Source organism: Eptesicus fuscus, chromosome 2 (genome assembly GCF_027574615.1).
Source record: "Eptesicus fuscus isolate TK198812 chromosome 2, DD_ASM_mEF_20220401, whole genome shotgun sequence".
Taxonomy (NCBI): domain Eukaryota; kingdom Metazoa; phylum Chordata; class Mammalia; order Chiroptera; family Vespertilionidae; genus Eptesicus; species Eptesicus fuscus.
Window position 1 is genome coordinate 49649703 of NC_072474.1, and position 24808 is coordinate 49674510.

The window sequence follows — 24808 nt, forward strand, 5'->3', positions numbered from 1 at the left end:
TCATGGTCCAAGAGTGGTTTTATTTTAAGGAATAATACAAATGCTCAATATTAGGAAATTTGTTAATATTCACAACTAGAAATGAGTGGGAACTAGTTTCTTTCTGGCTCATAAATTAGGGATAATTTTTATAGCTTTTCCTTTTTGGAAGGCGGTAAGCATTTTTTTCATAACAACCCAACAACATTTTAACACTGTAGGTTGTGGAAATAAGCTCAGATGTTAAAATTCTGTTTGTCTCTCTGTCAGAGTTTTCAGCAGGTGTGGAATTATAACTATTTAAATTTGATTATGGATGATTTTTCTAATATCAGGGCCAGATTGGAAATATAGTATGTAAATAAACATTTTTTTACATATGGTGTTAAAATTAACTACAAATAGAAATATTGTCTCCAGTAATATTTGTTTAGTAGCATTATCTGCTGGTGCTTTGAGATTTACATGTGCCACCAGTTTAGAGGAGCTATTGATTCCTTGAGACCAAAATATTTAAAAAATAATAATTTTATGTTGTAACAAAGTGAAGCTCATGTGTATGAGAGAATTAGCCCAGTCTAGATTTTCTACCTTTGGTATGTTAAAGGAGAAAATGTTCTCTGGGGAGAGAGATTGTATTCTTGGTGTATACTTCGTGCTGACATTGGTTTTGTTGATATGCTCTCCTGAGTTTTAGGCCTGGGAGGAGAGTTTGACTTGCTGAAGTATTCTGTAACTGGTATTGTCATCTTATTTCTTCTTATAAACATTGCAGGTTTGTGCTCAGCCTCTGAAATAGAAAAAAATCAAAATAAGATCATAATTGAGATGTGGAACACAGCTTCTGCCATGTTTTAGTAGCAAATAGCATACAAAAAAATCTATATGAAGTTTAGGTGAACGAAATACACCCCAAATTCATAAAATAATCTATTCTCATCTTTCATATCATCTGCTCATCTTGAATGAGTTATTTGTTCTTTTGCACATAGGTATGTTCTCTGCTCTTAGAATTAAACATTATTTTGGTAAAAATAAACTAGGGCTTTTGATGGGCATTATGGGGCTAATGAGAAAAAGGAGAAGGATCTATTGTCCTGATAGACAAAAAATAGACAAGTTTGTTAAAACAAGTTACTTGCACTCGTGAGACCTTCACCAGGCCTACATGGTTACATCCGAGGAAGAATAAGGATTTTGGGAGATGCTAAATATCAATACTGGACACAAAGGTGTATGATTTTAGGGATTCTTATACAAAAGTTTTCCAAATATCTAGACAGGGTAAAATATACTTGGGACCAACAGGTAAAACATAATATTGAATAATAGAAACACCACTATCAGGTTTTTGTAGTCCTGCGGTGAAGAGTTTTATAGAAGAAGACAGATACAATAGACAATCCTTGGAGTGTCAGAATAAGGGGATATTTTCTAATTTCTAAATTACACTTATCATTACCTATTAGCAGATAGAGCCCCTTTTGGGTTGGTTAACTCCAACAGAACCTGCTAGCATCTAGAGTGACCTCCAGGAATTCTAATTAATTACCATGTCATTCCTGGTATAAGAGGAACTTGTAGAAATAATAAGGCAGACTTTTGTTTGAGTCTAGTAGACATAGTGTATAGCCATTGCTCTATAGTCATTGTGACTGTGCTTGTTTTAAGGCTGGGAGATACCAATCCCACAGGGATATTTCAGTTGGGCTATTCTGGATCAATGTAGGTCTTTCCACAATTCTTGATTTTCATGGTCCACATCATAGGCTGGGGCTGGGCTTCTGGTAAGGACACAAAACTGCTCCTCTCTTTCATATATCAGCTATCTCCTGGGGCATCTGCTGGCTGATTGCCATTTTACTGTTTTCTCTGGTTGACTTTGTGTCTAGTGAAAATCATTTGGCTCAATGACAGTTAAGCTGCGAAGAACCAAAGCTCTGAGATTATTGTCTTTTTGTTAAGTCAGTCCAGGGCTCCTCCTGTCACCCTGAGTTCCCTGTGTCCTTCTGTCTTGCTTCTCAAAGAGTGTCTATCCCTGAGGCACTTAACCTTTCAATACAAATCTGTCAAATGTTATCTCTATGAGAAATTCAACAGATGCTGCCCCTTAGAGTAGCTGGAAGTCACTATTGTAGTTTACTGCATTTAAAACCATAGATCCTTAATATCTGTTTTCCTAACTAGCTAGATACTTACTTGGTCTCCTTACAACAATTCAGTAATTATCACAAACTATAGTACTTAACCTTTTGGTACCACCTTATTTTCTTCAGATCCTTGACTTGACACTCTAAATCAATTGGAGAAAAAGAAAATGAAATTCACAGATACAAATAGGTATTTTCTATAGGCTGCATTATCATCATATAAGCTAAATAATGTTGTCTTAAATAGCCTATTCCAATTCTTTGTGTTTCAAAGTAGATAGTAGTAAATATATTTTCCAATGAAAAATTCTTCTGACTTGAAGTAAATATCTAAACTAGTACATCATACTAAGGTAGAGAGAGTGACCCTGACAACCTCCCAGTTTCTAATTTTTTTCTTTTAGTCCTCACTTTTTTTTCATTGATGAGAGAGAAAGAGAGAGAGAGAGAGAGAGAGAGGGAGAGAGAGAGAGATAGAGAGAGAGAGAGAGAGAGAGAGAGAGAGAGAGAGAGAGAGAGAGAAACATCTATTAATCAGTTGCCTCCTATATGTGAACACGCAACCTGGTACACACCCTGACCAGGAGTTGAACCCACCAGCCTTCAGTGTCCGGGACAATGCTCTAACTATTTAGCAAAACCGGTCAGGGCATTCCAATTTCTAATTTTATGGGAACGTAAAGGTGGAGACAAATTGCAATGCTACAGAATTCTCCTCTGTCTTAATGCTTTTTAAAATGATCTATTATGTGTTTTGAATATTTACTGTTTCTGAATTTAAGTTTTACTCAACTTTTAATTTTAAAACAATAAGATTTTCTCTGCCAGCTTAAATAACATCTTACCACATTCTTTCATCATGATGTTATACACAAATATGCATTTTCTTTTGTCATTGAAATTATAAGATTTAGGAAGAATTTCAATTGAAATATTTCCCAATCCCCTTAATAGTTATTTTTTTCCCTTTGACAACCCCCAGGAGTATGTCCAAGATAATCAAGTGAAGCAATGTACCTTAAACTTGCATTGTTTATACAAAAAAGTGATGCCTCTATGATACACATTCAACAAGATATACAATAACAATACAATTTAGATTTTCTTTATAGCTTTTATTTTTAAGTAAACTAAAAAACAAGCAAACTATGTTTTCTTGGGTTTCTGGGTGGCTACTCTTGCCCTTAGAGCAAGTATGTCAAACTCACAGCCTGTGGGCCGCATGCCTCTTTTATTTGGTCCGTGTTAGCCTTTGAGTTTGACATGCTTGCATTAGAGGAAAGAAAAGTTTGCTCAAAAAGAAAGATTATTGGGTAAGGAAGACCTAGCCTCTGCAAAAATGCTCTGAAAAATAGTAATTAGCCCTAGCTGGTTTGGCTTAATGGATAGAGCGTTGGCCTGCAGACTGAAGGGTCCCAGGTTTGATCAGGGCACATGCCTGGGTTGCAGGCTCGATCCCCAGTAGGGGATGTGCAGGAGGCAGCCGATCAATGATTCTCATCATTGATGTTTCTATCTCTCTTTCCCTCTCCCTTCCTCTCTAAAATAAATTATATATATATATGGTATTTAGAGTGGTTTTCATTACACTTATGAAAATGAAAATACCCTACAAAACTAAACACACATTAATATCATTTACTGAATAAAGAAGAGTCTTAAAAACTCAGCATGTTTCTAAATATAATGAAAAGAGAATTCAAAGTCTTTATGTACATATGCCCTCTACGTGGCCAGGGTGTCTACTTACCTGGTCAGTTGATGTTCTTCTCTAGGTCTGGTCAGCACTTTTGATTTCACAGGTGAATTTGAAGATTTAACTTTGGTTAGCTTCCCAGACACTGCTGCTGGTTCTGCGGAGACGCTTCTTCTCAGAGGGCGAGCCAACACGTTTATCTCAGACAGCTCAGCATGAATCAAAGCTGAGACCCACTCTTTCTCTGATTTAACAAAAGGGGTGAGAGGGGCATGAAGGTTGTAATGATCTCTGTCTGGAAACACTGAACTACTTTTCCTATCCAGCACGCCAGTGTTAAAGGCTGCTAATCTGTTTTCTGGGTAGGCACCGACTAGTACGTGTGAATCAATGTTTCTGCAGAAAAGTTGGTTTACAACAACCTAGTTTCTGATGGCCTGTGGTACTGTAGTGCCCAGAGTGGTTAACTCACTGAGGGATTGTCCTTGAATGGCAGTGGGGTGGTTTTCAAATATTGAGTACAACACTCAGCCTTACAGGCCACTGCCACATGAAAAAAGAAAAGATAAAAAAAAGTATACCTCTAAAAATAATAAGTACTATGATCTTACAGATGGATAGTTAAATCATAATTACATGCATATCTAGAAAGAAATACACTATTCACTGAAATGATGTCTGTGATAGTTTTATTTATTATTATTGGTCTTCTTTTATTTTTTCTGGTTCCTCCCTGATCCCTAACAATAAGCACTTATTTCTTGTGTAATTTTTTGTTATATTCTTAAAAAGGAAATATAATAGAGAATAACTAAAGACTTCTTACCCCAAAATACTTCTCAATTGCCTGCCAAGTAGTCTTGAATTCCTGAGGTAAGGAACTATTTTCAAAATGCTCCCACTTAAAATATGACTCTGTTCTTGGCACATTGGTATTTCTGAACTTTGATTAGTGCAATGGTTCTCAAATAGTTGTCCCAGACCAGCATTATTGACATCATCTGGGGGTACTTGTTAGAAATGCAAATTCCCAGGTTTCACCGACCTCAGATGTTTGGCCTCCATCAGTCTGATGACCAGCTAAGTGTGAGGATAGCTGCTCTATGCTATTTATGGTTATCCCATTAAGACTGGCCTGTGTTTTCATGGAATAGGCCAAGAAGGGCCCAACGGAGGCTAGGAGATGACTGAGTTGATGGTTTGGGTGGGAATTGGCAGAGCTGTTAGAATCTGGAACCTGGAAGGCTATGCTACGGCCATCCATACCAAAGGAAGAAACAGGCTCTGTGTTAATCTCACCTTTTGAACTTGCGTGAAGCAGCCACTGTAGAACTTCGGCCAGAGAATCAGTATGTAAAATGTTACAGAGCTTTGCCAGAATCTGATACAGAATATTAGAATTACATCGTGAGCAAATAAATGGTACAAGGCTTATAAAGTTCCCTTTACTTTCTCCACAGTCTCATCTTCCCAGATGTCACTATGTACACAGTGTTCAATTAAATCAATTGGGATTTTTAGCTTGGGAGCCAGCAGAATCTTTAAAGAAACAACACCTCCAATACCAGTAGTAATAGTTTAGGTTACAGGATGTGGTTTCCCTTGTTTTGTCTGTTAATTACAACCATTATCTGGAGGAGACATTTATTTTTCTTCTTTTGGGGAATTGATCCTTTCCCTTTGCACCATGGGATTCTAATGGGGACTTTCCAGTCACAGCACTGTCTCCTCTGTACTGCTTGCTCCTCTCTACAGGGGTGAAGCTAGCTGGATTCATCATTGTTCTTCAGTTCCCTGAACATAGTGATTGGCCCAATGGGATAGGAATCTAATTCCCATTTGTAAATCAGAATCCTTCTTTGACAGTTTTTATCAGGAGCTGAAGTGTGTATGATAGAGGAGATTAATATATGAAATAATGAATTCTAATAAAATGAACTACAATAAGTATTAAAGTGCAAAGTATTAAACTCATGATATTTCCAGTTTGACCCTAAACTCCATCTGCTGTTAGAATTTAGACATATCTGAAATTCATGCCTCTCTCCTTAACTTCAGTCCTATTTAACCATCAGTCTACTAGGTGTATCCATTTAGCTGTACTATAGTTACTTTGCACAAAATATCTAAAACTAAATCTCCATTTTTCTCTTCCTAAAACATGCACTGAACCCGCTATTCCTCCTGGTTCCCCTGTCTCAGTGCACAGCACCAGCATATATGAATGTATGTCCAAGCCACAGTCTGGGATTCATCCTGAACAATGCCAAACAAGTTCAGTAAATTCTTCCTTCTAAATAATTCTCAGGTATCTCCATTTCTCTCTATCAGCACAGCCTTTTCTCAATCTAAACCATCATCAATTCTTCCTGGAGCTACTGCAGCATCTTTTTTCCTAGTCTCTCTGCCTGAAATATTTTCTTAAAATGCTATTAATTCAACTAATATTAGTGTCTGTCATTGATCTAGATACTGGAGATACAGAGTTGAAATTAAAGGACAGAAAAATACATTGCCTTATATTGAGCTTTGTTATATTATTAAGATTCTTGTCCTCAGTAATGTCACATCCTGAAGACAGTAAATTAAATTTGCTCCTAATTTTACAATAAATCAATAGCTATGGCAAAAATAGGAAGAAGAACCCTTTGTACCCTCCGGGCCACTCTGCCTCTAAAGGTATTTTCATCAATATGGTGATTGTGTATTACTCCCAGCTTCTTTAACTCATAGATTACCCATTGATCAACTTTGAGAGAATTATAAGCATCCTTTTAGTGAGAGGAAGTAGAATATGCCCTCTCTTCTTTTCATTCAATTTTGTTCCAGAAGGTAGTAAATATATTGGCAGGTGAGTTTCATCTGTTGACATTTGATTTTAGGACTTGGAGTGTAGGTCCATAGTAGCCCCTACTGTGGGGCTAGAATACTCTATTGGTTTTTATGAGGTTTGACCTTTCTGGGGTCTCAACTGAATTTCTGGTGTGTTCAACAAGGTCTCTTCAATCTGGCAGGTCAGAAGTCCAGCTTCTCTAAGCAACGTGCTGCCTCCCATCAGCCTCCTTCCGCCAGGTCTCAGAATCTCCTCCTCTGCAGGCGCAGCTTATACTAGACTAAAGACTCGTGCAACCCTGGGCAGATTTTTGGAGCTCATTCTCTCCACAGACCCCTTTTCTTCAGAATCTTAATTTCCAGCTATTTCAGCATCCCCCAAACCTGACATCATTATCCTTTACTGTTAACATAGGTCCTTATCAGGATTATTCAATAACAACCCTTAGAACAAGCATGTCAAACTCACAGCCCAGCGCATACGGCCCACAATGAATATTTTTGCAGCCCAGCCAATATACCGGTGTGAGCAGTTATTTACAATTATGAAAGGAAATAAGTCTCCTGTCAGATCCAGAATTTCTGACACACACCTTGGGTCAATTTTGAAAGTAATCACTGTGAATAAGATTTCTCCCAAAGTAGGAGAGATAGTAGCAGAGAAGAAATGCCAAGTGTCAGAAAGAAAACACTAATTTTATCATGGCTCTTGTTCTTTTTTTCTATACTATACTTTTAGAAATAAACCTATGTTTCTATGAAAATTGAAGCTTTTGTGTGTGTGTGTTTGTTTTTTTTTTGCAGCCCACATAAACTTAAACCTTGTTTATTTAGCCCGAGTTAGCCTTTGAGTTTAATATGCTTGCCTTCCAACATGCCCTGTTAATTTGCAATTGCTACTACTGATACTATTTTAAAATTCTGTCAGAGTTATTACAATATTTTGACCCTTAATTCATTATAGTGAGTCTTACAGTGAGGTAAGGTGGAAGTTACCAAAAGGATCTAAAGAAGGCAAACATGGGAAACGTAGGACCAAGGTTGTTTAGCAAATGCCAAGCTTTTCAGTATGTCTAAACCAAATGCTGTGGGGTTTTTTGTTTGTTTTGTTTTGTTTTTAATTTTTATTGGATTTATTGGAGTGCCATTCATTAATAAAACTATATAGGTTTCAGGTGTAAAATTCTATAATACATCATTGTATATTGTATTGTGTGTTCACCCCCCAAAGTCAAGTCTCCTCTCATCACCAATTATCACCCCTTTACCCTCTTCTAATCCTTTTCCTCTGGTAATATCCATACTATTGTCCATGTCTATGAAGTTTTTAAAATCCCTTCACCTTAAACAAACAAAGTAGGAACAGACTCACAGATACAGAAAACAAACTCACAGCTGTCAAACACTGTTTTCTTAAGAGTGATAGGATTCCAAGGAGATTATAAGATAGCATTAGGTCTTGGATTTCAGGCTTAGTTGTTTTAAATCAATTCAGTTGTCAAAGGGGAACCCAAGAGTGTTAAAGATGTTAAGTGATGTGAATTATTTTTGTTTGCTCATGCTGTACCCAAGTAAGAGATTAAATAAACTTGCCCCTTACTTTGATTTCCTGGTCCAGATAGTTTGGTATGCATATGGTACTCTCCTTGGCGTTAGTCTTGGTATTCATCACCTCTGAAGAACAAGAGCCTGTAGTAGAGCATGCCTTTGGAGGTGAGGGTGGATTTTTTACCTTACTTTCCTAAATCAAAGATATAATAAATATGCATTTTCATCCATTTATATTTTGTTTAAAGATTAAATGTAAAATGAATCAGAAATATTGTAGCTAAATGAGAAACATACATAAAAGCAAAAAGGGGTTAGTTTTAACCTTCCCTTAAATATCTAATTTTCAAATATTTGCATTTGGAGACAGAACAAATAGTAATACATTATTTACTTTTTGTGAAACCATTTAAAATCCTTGATTGAACATCAACATAGTAATTTTTAAACGTTTAATGTGTAAATTTTATTTATATTGCTGTTTCAGATAAGAACAAACTCATGACACATAGTAAGATTTTCTGCTGAGTTGGGAGTATTTCTCTTTTATGATCGAAAAAGATAGTCAAGAGGTTTTGTGGTGTGTCTGTGAAGGGACTAGATAGCGTGAACTGCTGCCTCCTTACTCTGCTAAATGTCAGCTAAAAGCTGGAGGATTAGAGAAGAAAACTTAATTGTTTCCCTTGATTAGTTGTAAAAGGAAGTAGAAAGTCTATTTTCTTGACTTGGGAGGTAAAATATTCTGTTTGCCATTAAAAAAAAAAAAAGGTTGTAAGAGCATAAAGTCCAAGCAGGTATAGATATGTGTGCCTATTCCAATAAAGGCTTTTTAACTTTCAGAAGCAAGTGATATACAAAGACACACAGAAACTAGTGGCTGAATGTGTCAACAACTGGGGACTATGATGACTGGGCTAGACTGAACAATGTTTAACTGTTGATGTTTAGTGAAAATAAATCTGTATTGTTTTTAGATGCATTCTTTTGTTTAAATTTATTATGTAGACTTCTAGTTTTGGGGAATAGTAACCCTCCCACTAAGTATACTAAAGGCAGACTAAAATAAAACAACAACAAAACAACAACAAAATCAATGTCAAGGAGTGAATTAAATAGAGATTAATAGGTCAAAAGTGAAAGGGAAGTGAGAAACGTGAAGCTAACCAGTGCAGTAGCCATTTTGGCCCTTAAATCATTGATTTTGGAGAATGAGAACTTTCCTTTTGATCTAAAAGTCCTGAAAAATAGGACTTAAAGTTCAGGACCCAGACAGGAGCCACCCAAGGGCTATACTCTTAAGGTGAAGGTGACCTATAAATGTAACAGTCCTTAAAGAAATATAGCCTGAGATCAAGGTTTAAACTTGGTTTAAATTTATTTAGACTTATAGGGTCTTGGGGTTCCTATAGAAGCAAGCACAAATTCTCTCCCAAAGGAAATTCATTTACCATGGGCTTCAGATTCCTACACATAATTTTTCATACATAATATCCAGCAATTGAGCTGTGACTCAAGAAGAAATATAATGCAAATTAGAAAAAAATTTAACTTAACTACTGAAAATGTTACATAGCAAAAATTATGAAAGCAGCTAAAGCAATCCTCAGAGGGAAATTCATAGCTTTAAAATATATACATTAGAAAGATAAAAGAAGCTAGACAAAGAACAATAAAATAAGTATGTGAATGGAAAGAGAAAAAATGTAATAGTAATCAACAAAATACAGCCCAGCCCTCCCCTGACACGTGTTGGAGGACCGCAGGGTGGAGGCCCCTGTGGCTGTAGTGATGGCAGAATGTCGGGCAGTCAGAGGGTTTCCAGTTCCGGTAACATTCGGGGTCTGTCTCAGGGGCTGAAGTTTGTGAGGTGCAGTATAGAACTCCATTTGAGCTATCCTCTTTTTCCTGAAGAATGGCACTAAGAGGAAGCTGGATGAGCTAAAACCATGAATAGAGAAGACAATGAAGAGGGTACTGGGTTTCTCAGATCCCACAGTGGTCACAGCAGCACTGAACTGTGTGGGGAAGGGCATGGACAAGAAAAAGGCAGCTGACCATCTGAAACCTTTTCTTGATGATTCTACTCTCTGATTTGTGGACAAACTGAGGCTATAGAGGAAGGCTGAAGCTCTAGACATTCCAGGTCTAGCGGTGATAGCAGCAGAAAATGAGAGCTAAAGGCAGTGTTTGGTGATGACTCTGAGATCTCCAAGGAATCATCAGGCGTAAAGAAGTGATGGATACCCCGTTTTGAGGAGGTAGAAGAGGAGCCAGAAGTGATCCCTGGGCCTCCTTCAGAGAACCCTAGCATGCTGACTAAGCTCCAGATCAAACAGATGATGGAGGCAGCAACATGACAAATCAAGGAGAGGAAAAAACAACTGAGTTTCATCAGCGCCCCCTACACCTCAGCCAAACACTCCTTCTTCCACCCAACTAAAGTGACTTCCAATTGGCAATACTATTCAGCTTGCCCAGGCCGCCGCTTTCATGAATGATGCCATTGAGAAGGCAAGGAAAGCAGCTGAACTACAAACCCACATCCCAAGCCCAGCTGGCACTGAAGCCAGGGCTCATTGGCAATGCCAATATGGTGGGCCTGGCCAATCTTCATGCCATGGGCAGTGCTCCCCCAAAGGCTGAATTAAAAGATCAAACTAAACCTACACCACTGATTCTCGATGAGCAAGGTCGCACTGTAGATGCAACAGGCAAGGAGATTGAGCTGATACACCGAATGCCTACTCTGAAGGCCAATATTCGTGTGGTGAAGAAGGAACAATTCAAGCAACAGCTTAAAGAAAAGCCATCAGAAGACATGATATCCAACACCCTTTTTGACCCCTGAGTTTCAATTGCCCCTTCCCAGCGGCAGAGACGCACTTTTAAATTCCATGACAAGGGCAAATTTGAGAAGGTTGCCCAGCGATTACGGACAAAGGCTCAACTGGAAAAGCTGCAGACAGAGATGATCTCACAAGCAGCTCGAAAAACAGGCATCCATACTTCATCTAGGCTAGCTCTCATTGCTCCTAAGAAGGACTTAAAGGAAGGAGATATTCCTGAAATTGAGTGTTGGGATTCTTATATCATCCCCAATGGCTTTGACCTTACACAGCAAAATCCCAAGAGAGAAGATTATTTTGGAATCACAAATCTTGTTGAACATCCAACCCAGCTCAACCCTCCAGTCGACAATGACACACCAGTTACTCCTCCAGATGTCTCCTCCAGAACCCAAAGTGAGAATTTCTAATTTGATGCAAGTATTAGGAACAGAAGCTGTTCAAGACCCCATGAAGGTAGAAGCCCATGTCAGAGCTCAGATGGCAAAAAGACAAAAAATGCATGAAGAGGCTAACGCTGCCTGAAAACTTACAGCAGAACAGAGAAAGGTTAAGAAAATTAAAAAGCTTAAAGAAGACATTTCACAGGGGGTACACATATCTGTATATAGAGTTAGAAATTTGAGCAACCCAGCCAAGAAGTTCAAGATTGAGGCCAATGCTGGGCAACTGTACCTGACAGGGGCGGTGGTACTGCACAAGGATATTAACGTGGTAGTAGTGGAAGGGGGCCCCAAGTCCCAGAATAAATTTAAGCGTCATATGCTGCATCGGATAAAATAGGATGAACAGACACAAAGGGAGATGATGACGAGGAATCCGATGAGGAAGCTGTGAAGAAAACCAACAAATGTTGTACTAGTCTGGGAGGGTACAGCCAAAGACCGGAGCTTTGGGAATATGAAGTTCAAACAGTGCCCTACAGAGAATATGGCTCGGGAGCATTTCAAAAAGCATGGGGCTGAACACTACTGGGACCTTGCGCTAAGTGAATCTGTGTTGGAGTCTACTGACTGAGACTACTGCAAGCCCTTGCCTCCACCCTCTCGCCTATCTCTCTTCAGTCCTCTCCCTTATTGTACTTTCCAACCCGGCCCACTTGTGTGTGTGATCTCAGAACTGTGCCAAGCCGACATTGGGACAGAGGGAGAATACATTGCTCTCTTCCCCTGCAAGCCTGGTGCTACCCTTTACTACCCTTATGTATATATGATTAAAGAATTATTTTTAAAAAATAGAAAAGAAGTGTATAATATAAAGGATAAAAACACAAATATTTATTTTATGATATAGTAATAAAGTTGATAAACTATTGAAACTTATCAAGAAAAAGACACAAATTAACAAAACTGATATGTAAAAGAGTACATATAACAGATCCTGCAGATATTTTAAAAAGAATATGAGGATATCATGTATAACATTGTTGATAAATTTGAACATTTATATGAAATTAATAATTTTTAGAAAAAGAATATGTTACCAAAATCAATTCAAGAAGAAATAGGAAACCTGAGCAATTCTATAACAAAATAAATTTCAAATAAAATAATGTTATCAGGGTTGAAGACAGTAATTTTGTAATGATTAAAGGTTTATTTCATCAAGAGGACATAACAAATCTAAATAATAATACTCCTAATAAAAAAAAAAGGTTCATATGACATGTTTAAAAAATGATAGAAGTGAAAAAAAGGAAATCCACAATTATAGTCAGATATTTCAACACCTCTCTCAATAATTAATAGAAAAAGTAGACAGCAAATCAATAAGGCCATTGAAGACTTGAATGAGAATATCAACCAATTTGACCTAATTGATATTTATGTTACATTCTACCCAACAACAGCAGAAGAGTGAACATTCCTTTTCATGGACACCTGGAACATTTATCAAGGTCAACCATATTCTGGGCCATATAACAAATCTTAATTAATTTCAAAACTTTCCAAGTATTCTGGGCAAAGAGCAATTAGCTGGTATAGACATTCATATCCCTGTAAAGGGTGTTGGTCACATTGCCTATATTTATGCAATCTGTCAGTTCTTCTCTAAAGTCCACTGGTGGGATTTCATTCACATACCAGAAATATGTGAATGAGGCTTACAAGAAGGAGATCAAAGACATCCTAACACAATATGACTAGACCCTGCTATTAGCTGATCCCCATCACTGTGAATTTGAAAAGCTCGGGAGCCCTGGTGCTCACTGCCAGAATTCTTTCTGATAAGCCTATCATGGGGATCAGGCTTCATCTTTATAATAAGAAATGGTTGTGGAATTTAAGGTTTCAAAAAAAGTATATTCTCTGGCCACAATGGAATTAAACTGGAAATCAAGGACATAAAGGTATCTTAACCGAATATTTGGAAATTAAATAACAATTTTAAGTAACTCATGGGTAAAAGAAGAAGTGAAAAGGGAAATTTTCAAGGAAGTATCTTAAACAGAATGAAAAGGAAATTTCAAAATAATAAAGTTTTGGGGATACCGCCAAGGCAGTATTTATAGAAAAATTGTAATAATACATGATTATATTAGAAAGAAAAAAGTCTCAAATCAATGACCTAAACTTTCATCTTATATAGATACAAGCCAAAATCAATTAAATGGAAACAGAAAAATATAGCAATAGAGATAATCAATGAAATGAAAAGCTGAGTCTTTAAGATCAATAAAACTCATAAACCTCTGGCTATAGGCATCAAGAAGAAAAATATCATATAATCATTAAAAGGATATTATATGAATGACTTTATATCAATAAATACAACAACTTAGATGAAAATGTACAATTTTTTTGAAAAATGTAATCTATCAAAACTCACTAAAGAAAAAATAGATGACCTGGATAGCCTATATTTATGAAAATAAGAAATTAAATTTGTAGTTAAAAAATCTTTCCTCAAATAAAACTCCAGCCCTGATGGCATCACTGAAGAATTCTTATAAACTTTTAAGGAAAAAAAGAATACCAATTCTACATAAAAATCTCCCAGAATATTAAAGAGTTCCCAACTTATTCTATGAAGGCAGTATCATGCTGATACCAAAAGTAGAAAAGACATTATAAGTAAACTGCAAACAAATATTCCTTATAAACATGGACATAAGAATTCTAAACAATATATTATAAAATTATATAAAAAGGATAACACATCATGACTAACTTGGGTTTTCCCCCAGGAATGCAAGGTTAGTTTTACCTTGGATATTATGTAGTTTAACATTTGAAAGTTGACCAATGACCAATGACCCTATGACCAGACTAAAAAGGAAAAATAACAGGATCATCTCAAATAGATGCAGAAAAAGCATTTGGCAAAATACAACCCCTTGTTTCTGATTTAAAAGAAAAACTCTCAGAACAGTAAGAATGAAAAGGAATATCCTCAGCCATATAAAGGACATTTATGAATAAAGTAAACTAACATCATACTTAGTGGTGAAAGTCTGAATGCTTGCCCCCAGTGATTTAGGTAGGTCAAGGATGTCTGATCTCATCAAATCCATTCAACATTGTACTAGAGGTTCTAGTCATTGCAGCATAGAGAAAGAAACACCAAGTGCATTTGAAACTATAATAGAATAATTTCAAATTTGGGCTTTATCAAAATAAATTTTGCTTCTTCAAAAGATAGTTACAAAAATAAGGAAACCTCATACTGAAAGAAAATATTTTCAAAATATATTTGTGACAAAAGATTTATATCTAAAATAAAAATACTGACCATACTAAGGATGTAGAGGAGAGAAAAGTCTGGCAGGAATATAAAATGGTACAACCTCTTTGAAAAACAGTTTGGCAATTTCTTAAAAAATTTAACATATACCTACTATAAGACACAGTCATTCTACTGCTAGCTATTTACACAAGAAAAAAAATGCATTTCCATACAAAGACTTATACACAAATGTTCATTGCATCTTTGTCAAAAATTGGAAACAAGCTAAATGTCTACCAACAGGTGAATGGTAGATCAATTGTGGGAATACTCCTCAGCAATAAAAAGGAATGAACAAAATGGAAGTGGAATAGGTGGTTGTGTCCCGAGCCTTGTCCCGGAGCAGATAGAATGAGCAACTAAATCGAATAACATCCACTCGTGCCGGGGGTAGAGGGGCTCGCAGTGGTGCAGCTCTTTCCCCTCTTTTTGGTCTTTGCTTTTGTTCTCTGAACCTAGTTCATAGGACCTTTCAAATACAGACACTCACCCATGGCTGAGGTGCAGGTGGAGGTGCGGACTTGGAGAGCTGGGAAGAGGAGAGGGTCAGGAAGAGGTGGCCAAGAGTCTGGTGCTGAGTCATACCTGATGTGCTGGACCTAGGCAGCCGTTTTCTCCTGAAGAGATAGCCCCTTCCTGCAGTCTCCAGGCAACCAATACAGCCACCCCAGACTACACCCAGAGTGGTACAAAGGATACAAAAAACAAAGCAAAACAAAACCTGAATAGTCCCTGAGAGCCCACAGGGACTGGCCTAATGAGGGGCCTTCAGTCCCAGCAACAGGAAACTGAGAAGCGGCAGACAGTACAGAACAGTGGGATCTTAAATCAGCCATCATTTTATTTTTTATTATTATTTTGTTATCTCTCTTTTTTTCCCCTTTACTTTCCTTTTATCATTTGTTTCTTTATTTTCTACTTCTTTTTGCATTATATTTCATCATTCTAATTTTTTTATTTTGTCCTATTTTTAAATTAAAATTTAAAATTTTTATTACTTTTTTTCTTCTCTTTCTTTTTCTTCTTATCCACTCATCCTCTTTCTACTTCCTCTATACTGAACTGAGGTCCTCCCCATATTCATCCAATTCCATAACCTTACTTTCTGTCTATAAGATTCTGCCCCCACCCTCTTTACTGGGTATTTGGTGTTTGTATGTTTTGATTTATATGTTTGTTCTCTGGTGTTTTCTCCCCATATATACATTTTTCCCCTTTTTTCTTCCTTTTTCTTCTTTTCCTTTTCTCTCATACCATTTTTTCTCTCTTCAATATCATTTGTGCTCTCTTCTCTCTCCCCTAATTCTCTTTTTTCTGGTGGTCACTTATATTGGGGTTATCAATGTCATTAGTACATTTGTGTTTTGTTCCCTTTGTGTTGTGTCTTGTCGAGGTGAGTTTTATCCTGTTTGGCCAATGTGGTAGAGAGCAAGCCACATAACCAGACACTCGGAGAGGAGACTCCATCCACAAATGGGTCAATAACACTCCAGACCCAACTACAGAGGCAAGAAGAAGGTGGCAATGAGGGAGAGAGTGTGAGTGAGGGAGGGAGCAAAAGGGGAGTGTGTGGACATGTGGTGTGTGTGTGTGTGTGTGTGTCGCAGTTAGATCCCGCAGGACCTTCGGGGGCAGGCTGACCAGGCTCACCTAACCAGGTAGCCTCTGTTACCGTTGCAAACAGTCCCAGAGTGGTCGGCTCTTCCATGGAGGCCTCGCCTTTTGGAAGGGAGAGCTGCTGTGACTGGAAGCCCAGCCTCACCTCCACCCAGGATGCCCTCAGATAACACCTGGGACTCAACAGCCATCCCCACCAGGGACCTGAGGCCTCAGCTGCAGTCCCACGGTCACTGAAACTCCAGCCACCCCGGGTGTGGGCTCCTGTGAGTTCCAAAGCGCACTCCTCTCTGGCAAGCCCAACGCTTTAGCCCAGGGCACCATGATCTCACTAGCAGCAGCCACGTGAGCAGCCTGCCCCCATCTGAGGAGCAGCAGCATCATGCAACATGCCCCTGTCTGAGGAGCAGTAGCCCCTCGAGCAGCCTGCCCCAGTCTGAGGAGCAACAGCCTCATGTTGCCTGCCCTGACCAAGGAGCAGCAGCCCTGTGAGTGGCCCTCCCATGTCTGAGGAGCTGCAGCCCTGCACAGCCTGCCCCCATCCAAGGAGTAGTAGCTTCGTGAGCAGCCTGCCCCCGTCCGAGGAGAAGCAACTGTGTGAGCAGCCTAACCCTGCCAGCCAGAGGAGCTACCACTGCTGTGAGCAGCACCCACCAGAGGAGCTGCCGCCAACTGAGGAGCAGCTGCTGCATGACTCAACACCTAGATCCTTCGGTGAGAGCAAAAATGGGGAGACAAAGAAACCCCCAAAGGAAAGAAAAGGAGGAATAGCCAGAAAAGCAGCTAAGTGAAAAAGAGGCATGCAATATGTCAGAAAAAGAATTCAGAATAAGGGTCATACAGTTCATAAACCAGATGGATGAAAAAATCAACAATTTATGTAACAATCCAGAAGAAATAAAGAGTGATATAGCTGCAATAAAAAACACCATAGAAAGTTTCAACAGTAGACTAGAAGCGGAGGACCAAATTAGCAAATTAGAAGACAGGGAAGCAAAACACACACATACTGAACTGCAGTTGGAGAAAAAAATAAAAGACAGGAGGAGAGCCTAAGGGAGATTTGGGACAACATTAAACAAAGCAACATATGAATAATAGGGGTGGCCAGCTGGAGAGGGACTGTGGGAGGGCTCCAGGGCATGTACGGCCTGGACCGTCTTGCTCAGTCCCAATAGTCCGGACCCTAGTAGCAAGCTAACCTACCAGTCAGAGCATCTGCTCTGCCCCCTGGTGGTCAGTGCATGTCATAGTGACTGGCCGACCAGTCGATTGTCTGCCACCTGGTGGTTAGTGCACGTTATAGTGAGCAGTTGAGCAACCTTAGCATATCATTAGCATATTACGCTTTGATTGGTTGAACAGACAACTGGATGACTGCACACTTAGCATATTAGGCTTTTATTATATAGAATAACAACTAGGATGAATCTTAAAATAATTATGTTGAGTTAAAGAAACCAGATTTTAAAAAAAGAAACCTCACTATATAATTTAATTTATATAAAATCCTAAAAATTGCATGCTAAAGCTTTAGTGTTTGCCCATGGGAGGACCAGGGTCATGAGAAAACTTTGATTGCCATAGTGGCTTCCATGGTGTCGATGTATATTTACCAAAGCTCATCAAATTGTGTACTTTAAGTACAAGATGAGGCAAAAGTAGGTTTACAACTGTGAGTACACAGTTCATTCTTGTATTATTATTTATTAATAACATTATTTATTGTATTGTTTTCCATATGTAAAACTTTAAACCTACTTCTGCCTCACTCTGTATGTACACTTTATATCATCTTAATTATGATTAAATAAAGCTGTAAAAAATACTGTGAAACATGGTATCTTTTCAGAAAAGTACATGAAGAAGAAAGAGGAGAGGGAATGATAAAAGTAAAACTAAATAGGTACTGTAAATAGTTGTTTCTTTACCTTTTTAATTACTAAGGGATTATCATTGGAAGTTTTGAAGCACTCCTTGATTTTTCTACAGGGCTCTGAAATGATATTGAGGAAAAATATACTTAGATCAAACTGAAAAAAAACTGTCCTATCGCATGCCATATATGTCAGTTGCTGAAATAGATGGAAGTATCTCTGAATTTCAGTTAAGATCAACCCCTGGATCTGTTTATAAATATTAAAAAATTCACAGGTAGAATTATACTACAATAACATAATAAAAGCATATCTATATTATAAAATGAATTCTATGTCCAGGAAGATGATATAAAGAAACACTGCAAGAGCTTTCTTGATCTGGGTAAACTGTTTTTGAAAGTACATATTTCAGTGTAAAATAATTTTTTCTCTGGTTCCTGTTCATGTAATTGTCACTTTCTCTAATTACAGAGATTGTATGTGTGCTGTTTGCTCTGTAGACAGAAAGTAAAGATGTATGCTCAGTTCAAATTAGATTCTTTATTTGATTTCTTGTTTCATCAGTCTCTCAACCCTACCCATTTCATACAGTCATCTAGCTAAATTCCCCTAAAACTACTTAAACATTTGATTAATTTTCCCATGAATTAATTTAAAGATATATCCTGTTTATGTGATGCTATCTTTTTTACTGAAGCCATAGTAAACACAGCAATTCTTTTAAAGGTGGAAATAATTTTGTGTATATACCCAATAGTAACTGAATTCAGTATGGAAAACAAAGTCATGGGTGTGAATCTATTATGAGAACTCTTGTGGGAAACAGAAACCACTCCAGTTATTCTAAGCAAAAATAATACAGGGAGTTGGTTGTTTCTAATATCATTGGAAGGGATGGATCAGTGAACTCTGGTCTTGACTCTTCATAAATCATTTCAAGAACAACATCGTGCACCCAGCCTACCACGGAGGCACAGCCTTTATCACAAGTAGAAAGGAGGGAAGTCAGGAGGTCATGGCCACTTCAGTGGCTATCACAACATCCATGAGGCTAAAGATTAGGCACTGGATCACTGCTTCAATCCAAAAGCCATCTTATTGGCTGACTTTGCCTTTTGATGCCTATAAATCCAGAATCTGAACACTGAGATGTTGTAGCAAAAAACAAAAAAATCTTTGACTCCAGTCATACTTGATAGCAGACATAAACCAAAAAGATGACATTGGCCCGACATCTGATGTAAATTTTGATATAAATTTTGCCAGATTGCAATACCCAATTCCCATCATAGGACTCCTACAATGTAATTTTTAAATTCCTACACTTTACAGTATAAAAAGGGACACTATAGGAAGGTGGAATAATTGGGCTTTGATTCTTCATTGCTGGTGGAAAGGTGGGACAAGGAACTCCTAAATAAAAGATAAAATGAGTTTACAAGCATGTAGACCTTAGAATGGAATCACATAGTAAGTACTCTGTTAGTGATCCCTCTTAATATCTTTTTAAAGGTATATATTTTACCATATTATACCAAAACTAGAGGCCCAGTGCACGAATTCATGCATGGTGGGGTCCAGCCAGTCTGGCCCCAATCAGGGCAGATTGGGGCTGGGCCTGTCAGGAGGAGGAGATGGTGGGAGGTTGGCTGCTGGACTGCCCCAATCGGCCCGATCAGGTCCAGGCTGGTTGTGGGGAGGGGCAGAGGGTGATTGGCCAGTGGGCCCCACCCCCAGTTGGGATTGAAGGGCTGATTGGAGGCCAGCAGCTTGGGGGAGGGGCCATGGGTGGTTGGCTGGCCAGCCCTGCCCCTGATTGGGGTGGGGGGGGGGCGATCTTGGGTGGGGCCGGGCAGGGGGAGCGGCTGCAGGCCGATCAGGGTAATGGGGGCCCATGGGTCCAGGGTTGGCTGAGGGAGGGACTGCAGGAGGTTGGCTAGCCGGCCCCGTCCCCTATTGGGGTGTGGGGTGCGATCAGGGGCTGGGCCAGCTGGAGGGAAGGGCTGCTGGCCTATCATGGTGGGACGAGGCTGGCTGGGGGGAAGGGTGGGCAAAGTGGGGTGTTTGGCTGGCCAGCCCCACACTTGATTGGGGTGGGAGAGTCCCATCAGGGGTGGGCCGGCAGGGGGGAGATTCTGGGGGAGGTTGGCCTGCTGGCCGCACCCCCTGATTGGGTCAGTTCTCTAGCCACAGTGGGCGTCATAGCGACTGGTCATTCCAGTACTGGCTTTTTATATCTAACCTAATAATAGACAAACATGCAAATTGACCGCACCTTCGCTACGCCCACAGCCAATCAGAGCGAACAAGATGGTGGTTAATTTGCATATGCAGGTGCTGAGCAGCCTGGGTCCCGTAAACATCCTCCGGACCCAGGCCGCTCAGAGCCTGTAGGCCCGTGCTTAGGTCCTGAGCGGCAGGGGCCCAGAACACCCCCTGGCCACTGGGAGCCTTGGCGGGGCGGGAACATTCCTGCCCCCCAAACACTTGCAGCAGTCTGGGTTCTGGGAAACATCCTTCAGACCCAAGCCTCTCAGATCCTGTAGGCCTGCGCTTAGGTCCTGAGCGGCCTGGGTCCCATAAACATCCTCTGTACCCAGGCCGATCAGAGCCTGTAGGCCCGCACTTAGGTCCTGAGCAGGCAGGGGCCCAGAACACCTTCTGGCCACTGGGAGCCTAAGGGTGCAGGCGCCAAGGGGCTGGGTCCTGCAAACATCCTCAGGACCCAGGCCAGTCCGAGCCTGTAGGCCCCTTGCTTAGGTCCTGAGTGGCAGGGGTCCCAGAACGCCCCCTGGCCACTTTGAGCTTATAGGTGCAGGAGCCAAGGGGCTGGGGGCGGGGCGGGGCAGAAACATCCCCTGTCACCATAGTGCCCCCAGCAGCTTGGGAATGCTCCAGCACCAAGAGGCAGTTTGGGTCCACGCCCCCAGCCTGGCACACATGATGGGGGGCTGGATGCTGGCCTCTGGGGTGTGTGGAGACCCTTGGCGGCCACCGCTACGTGCGGCCCAGGGGTCCCTGCATGCCCCCCAGCCTGGCGCCCATGGTCAGGGCTCATAAAGGAGGCAACCAATCAAAGTGTCCCTCTCACATTGATGTTTCTCTCTGTCTCTCCCTCTCTCTTCCACACTCTAAAAATCAATGGGAACATACCCTCAGGTGAGGATTTAAAAAAAAATGCATATCCTATGAAAGACACATCTTGAAAATGCCTAAAGAAAGTTGTCATTTTTTCTTGGTGAAGGGACTGGAGTCCGTGTTGATGAAAACACCTTGGTGGCTGTGGTGACTGGTAGTGGCTGCAGCAGCAGGGTGATGGGGCTGGTGCCTTCCCCTGATCAGCCCGGTTGCCTCCCACAAAGGAGCGTGGGGAGCGGGCCTAAGCCATCAGTAGGACATCCCCTGAGGGCACCCAGAATGTGAGAGGGGGCAGGTTGGGCTGAGGGACCCCCAACCCCATTGCATGAATTTCGTGCACCGGGCCCCTAGTATATAGATAATTTTCATGTGCCCCAAAATTTTAGTATAGCATGTAATTGTACAGGGCAGGAGAAAGAGAACAGGATATAATTTCTACTATCCAGAATTCCTTTTATTTTACCTTGATCTTTAGATTTTGCCATACTGTGCCTTTTTTTTTTATTAGTTTAAGGTGTACAACATAATGATCTCATAGCAAAATGATTATCATAATACATTTAGTTAATATACATCACTTCACATAGTTACAATTTTTTCTTTTGATGAGAAATTTAAAGAGCTAACTTTTAACTTTCAAATATACAATACAGTATTGTTAACTATAATCATTATGCTGTACTTTTTATTTTTAAATATATTTTATTGATTTTTTACAGAGAGGAAGGGAGAAGGATAGAGAGTTAGAATCATTGATGAGAGAGAAACATCGATCAGCTGCCTCTTGCACACTCCCTACTGGGGATGCGCCTGCAACCAAGGTACATGCCCTTGACCGGAATTGAACCTGGGACCCTTGAGTCCGCAGGCAGACGCTCTATCCACTGAGCCAAACCGATTGGGGCAATGCTGTACTTTTTAAAATATATTTTTGTTTATTTCAGAAAGGAAGGGAGAGGGAGAGATAGCAACATCCATGATGGGAGAGAATTATTAAATGGCTGCCTCTCACATGCTCCCTACTGGGTATGGAGTTCGCAACCTGGGCATGTGCCCTGATTGGGAATCTAACCATGACCTCCTGGTTCATGGGTCAATGCTCAACCACTGAACCACACTGGTAGAATATTATGCTATATTTTTTATTGATCTTGCTTCATTTCAATTCAATAAACATTAATTAATTCATTGAATTGTTTACAAAAGACCAGGCACTGTGCTGGAAGCTGGGGAGATATCAATGGCAAGAACACAGACTTTGCCATTCAGTGGGGAATATGTAAACATGAAATTCCATGCCTATTGCATTTCCCCAGCTCACTTTTTGTCTGAAGTAGTTTCCCATCTATGCTGGCTAAAGATTCATTTTTGGTATCTCTTAACTAATTTCGAGGAACTAGAGATTAGAACCACACAAATATGTCTTGGGTACAATGAATAATTATTATAATACTTATTAACATTTTTGAACTACTGAATTGAAATTAGAGGGGTGAAACATTCTTATAATGAATAACCTATTTCATGGTGAGAAGATTTTATGGCTGTTTAAAAATCACTGCAGCTATATTAGCAATCATGTAGATTTCCATCCACTCACCCCCACCATTCCCTGATAGTTTGCAGGAGGCCTCAGGAAAGATTTCATCAGTTGAGTGGGACTCACCAGAATGAGGCCGTGGGGGATGCACGTTGGCACTTTTCGGGGCTGGTGAGACTCCTCTGACTGGGCTCTCCAGGGCTGCAGTGCTGGGTGGGTGACTGCATTGGGCAAATGGTATGTTGTCCGTCGTCTCTAAGTGGTTGAACTGGTCAACATCCCACAATGATCTCAGGGAGTTCTCATCATCCTTCACAGTACAGATAGGAATGTTATTCAAGCCTAGGTAGTAAGGACAAGAAGACCAAGCCACCAGATTAGGTTTGGGGCAGGTTTTCTTTGAGTGATTAGTAATATCCCACCCAATTAGATGTTCTTAAATGTGCATAAGTTGTATGAACCACTGCGAGTCTTTAAAGTCAGTGTAGCAAATTATATTTGCAATACATGCTTCCTTAAAATAGTCTGCCATCTTGTTAGCCTGAAAACCAGATCCACATCTTTGCTCTTGGTCTGAGAGTCAAGTGGGGTAGGTCTGCCTTTATTCCAACAATTTTGGTGGGAGTTTCATTTACTTCCTTGAATATACAGGAGAATTAGGTAGTGGAGTCTTGGGCCCAAGAAAGACCAGCTGCCCCTCGAGAGAGTCAAGTTTTTGTACCACCCTATTTTCTTTTAGAGACATTGCCTTGGATCACGTTCCCTGGAAATAGAAGCTGGGATGGAGATTTGTGTGAAGAAAATTTATTGGGGAGTGTTCTTGGGAACAACATGTATAAGGAGGCCAGAGAAGCAGGATTGGGCAAATGTTGAACTACAATACAGATACCATAGAGGCCTCAGTCAGTTCCACAAGGAGCAATGGTTGGCTCTGGGGAGGTGCCTCAACTCAAGGCAAGGGGGTCAGGCCTTTCTAACCCCCATCAACCTCTCATTGGTCAAACTCCCATTGTGCATGAGAGGTCCCTTCAGCTGTGAGCAATTCCCAGAGAGGGGCTCAGTGTAGCCATCAGTTGCTGACACACCTGGCAGGTGGGTAGCTGGGTGCCTTGGTCCTGAAGCCATGACCTAGGTAGGTGGTTGGTTCACTATAGCATGTACTACAGTAACCGTGGAAGCTTGTGACAAAATACAGGGTGTCCCAAGAAATCAGAAACAACAATCAGAAGGGACATATGCAACCCTATGTTCATAGCAGCACAATTTACCATAGCTAAGATTTGGAAACAGCCTAAGTGCCCATCAGCAGATGAGTGGATTAAAAAACTGTGGTACATCTACACAATGGAATACAATGCTGTGGTAAAATGGAAGGAATTCTTACCATTTGCAAGAGCATGGATGGAACTGGAGAGCATTATGCTAAGCGAAATAAGCCAGTCAGAGAAAGATAAATATCACATGATCTCACTCACTTGTGGAATATAATGAACCACATAAACTGATGAACAAAAACAGATCCAGAGACAGAGAAGCATCGAACAGACCTTCAAACCTCAGAGGGAAGGCAGGGGAGGGGAGGGGCGGGGCGGGGGGGAGGGTAGGAGATCAACCAAAGGACTTGTATGCATGCATATAAGCCTAACCAATGGACACAGACACTAGGGTGTGTGTGGGGGATGGTGGGGGGGGGGGGTGAGGGCATGTGCTGGGGAGTGGGAGTGGCTGGGGAGAGGTCAATGGGGGGAAAAGGACATGTATGTAATACTTTAATCAATAAAGAATTAAAATAAATAAATAAATGGTATTACAGAAACTAAATCTTAAAATGTGATATAAGGAGAGGGAAAGATGGG

The 24808-nt window shown here is 40.1% G+C and overlaps 1 protein-coding gene and 1 pseudogene across 1 annotated transcript in view; one reads left to right on the forward strand and one right to left on the reverse strand.

Moving 5' to 3' along the window:
• C2H4orf17 (chromosome 2 C4orf17 homolog) overlaps window positions 1–24808 on the reverse strand; it is a 29110-nt gene continuing 4302 nt past the window's right edge. The window contains exons 3-9 of the mRNA XM_008156659.3: window positions 23079–23294; window positions 18326–18390; window positions 8258–8398; window positions 5125–5206; window positions 3880–4069; window positions 2229–2272; window positions 1–769 (exon numbers count right to left, since the gene is read on the reverse strand). Coding sequence (XP_008154881.1) covers window positions 567–769; window positions 2229–2272; window positions 3880–4069; window positions 5125–5206; window positions 8258–8398; window positions 18326–18390; window positions 23079–23294 — 941 coding nt within the window. The 3' untranslated portion in view covers window positions 1–566. The remainder of the gene's footprint in view (window positions 770–2228; window positions 2273–3879; window positions 4070–5124; window positions 5207–8257; window positions 8399–18325; window positions 18391–23078; window positions 23295–24808) is intronic.
• LOC103299802 (U4/U6 small nuclear ribonucleoprotein Prp3-like) lies at window positions 10446–12075 on the forward strand (annotated as a pseudogene).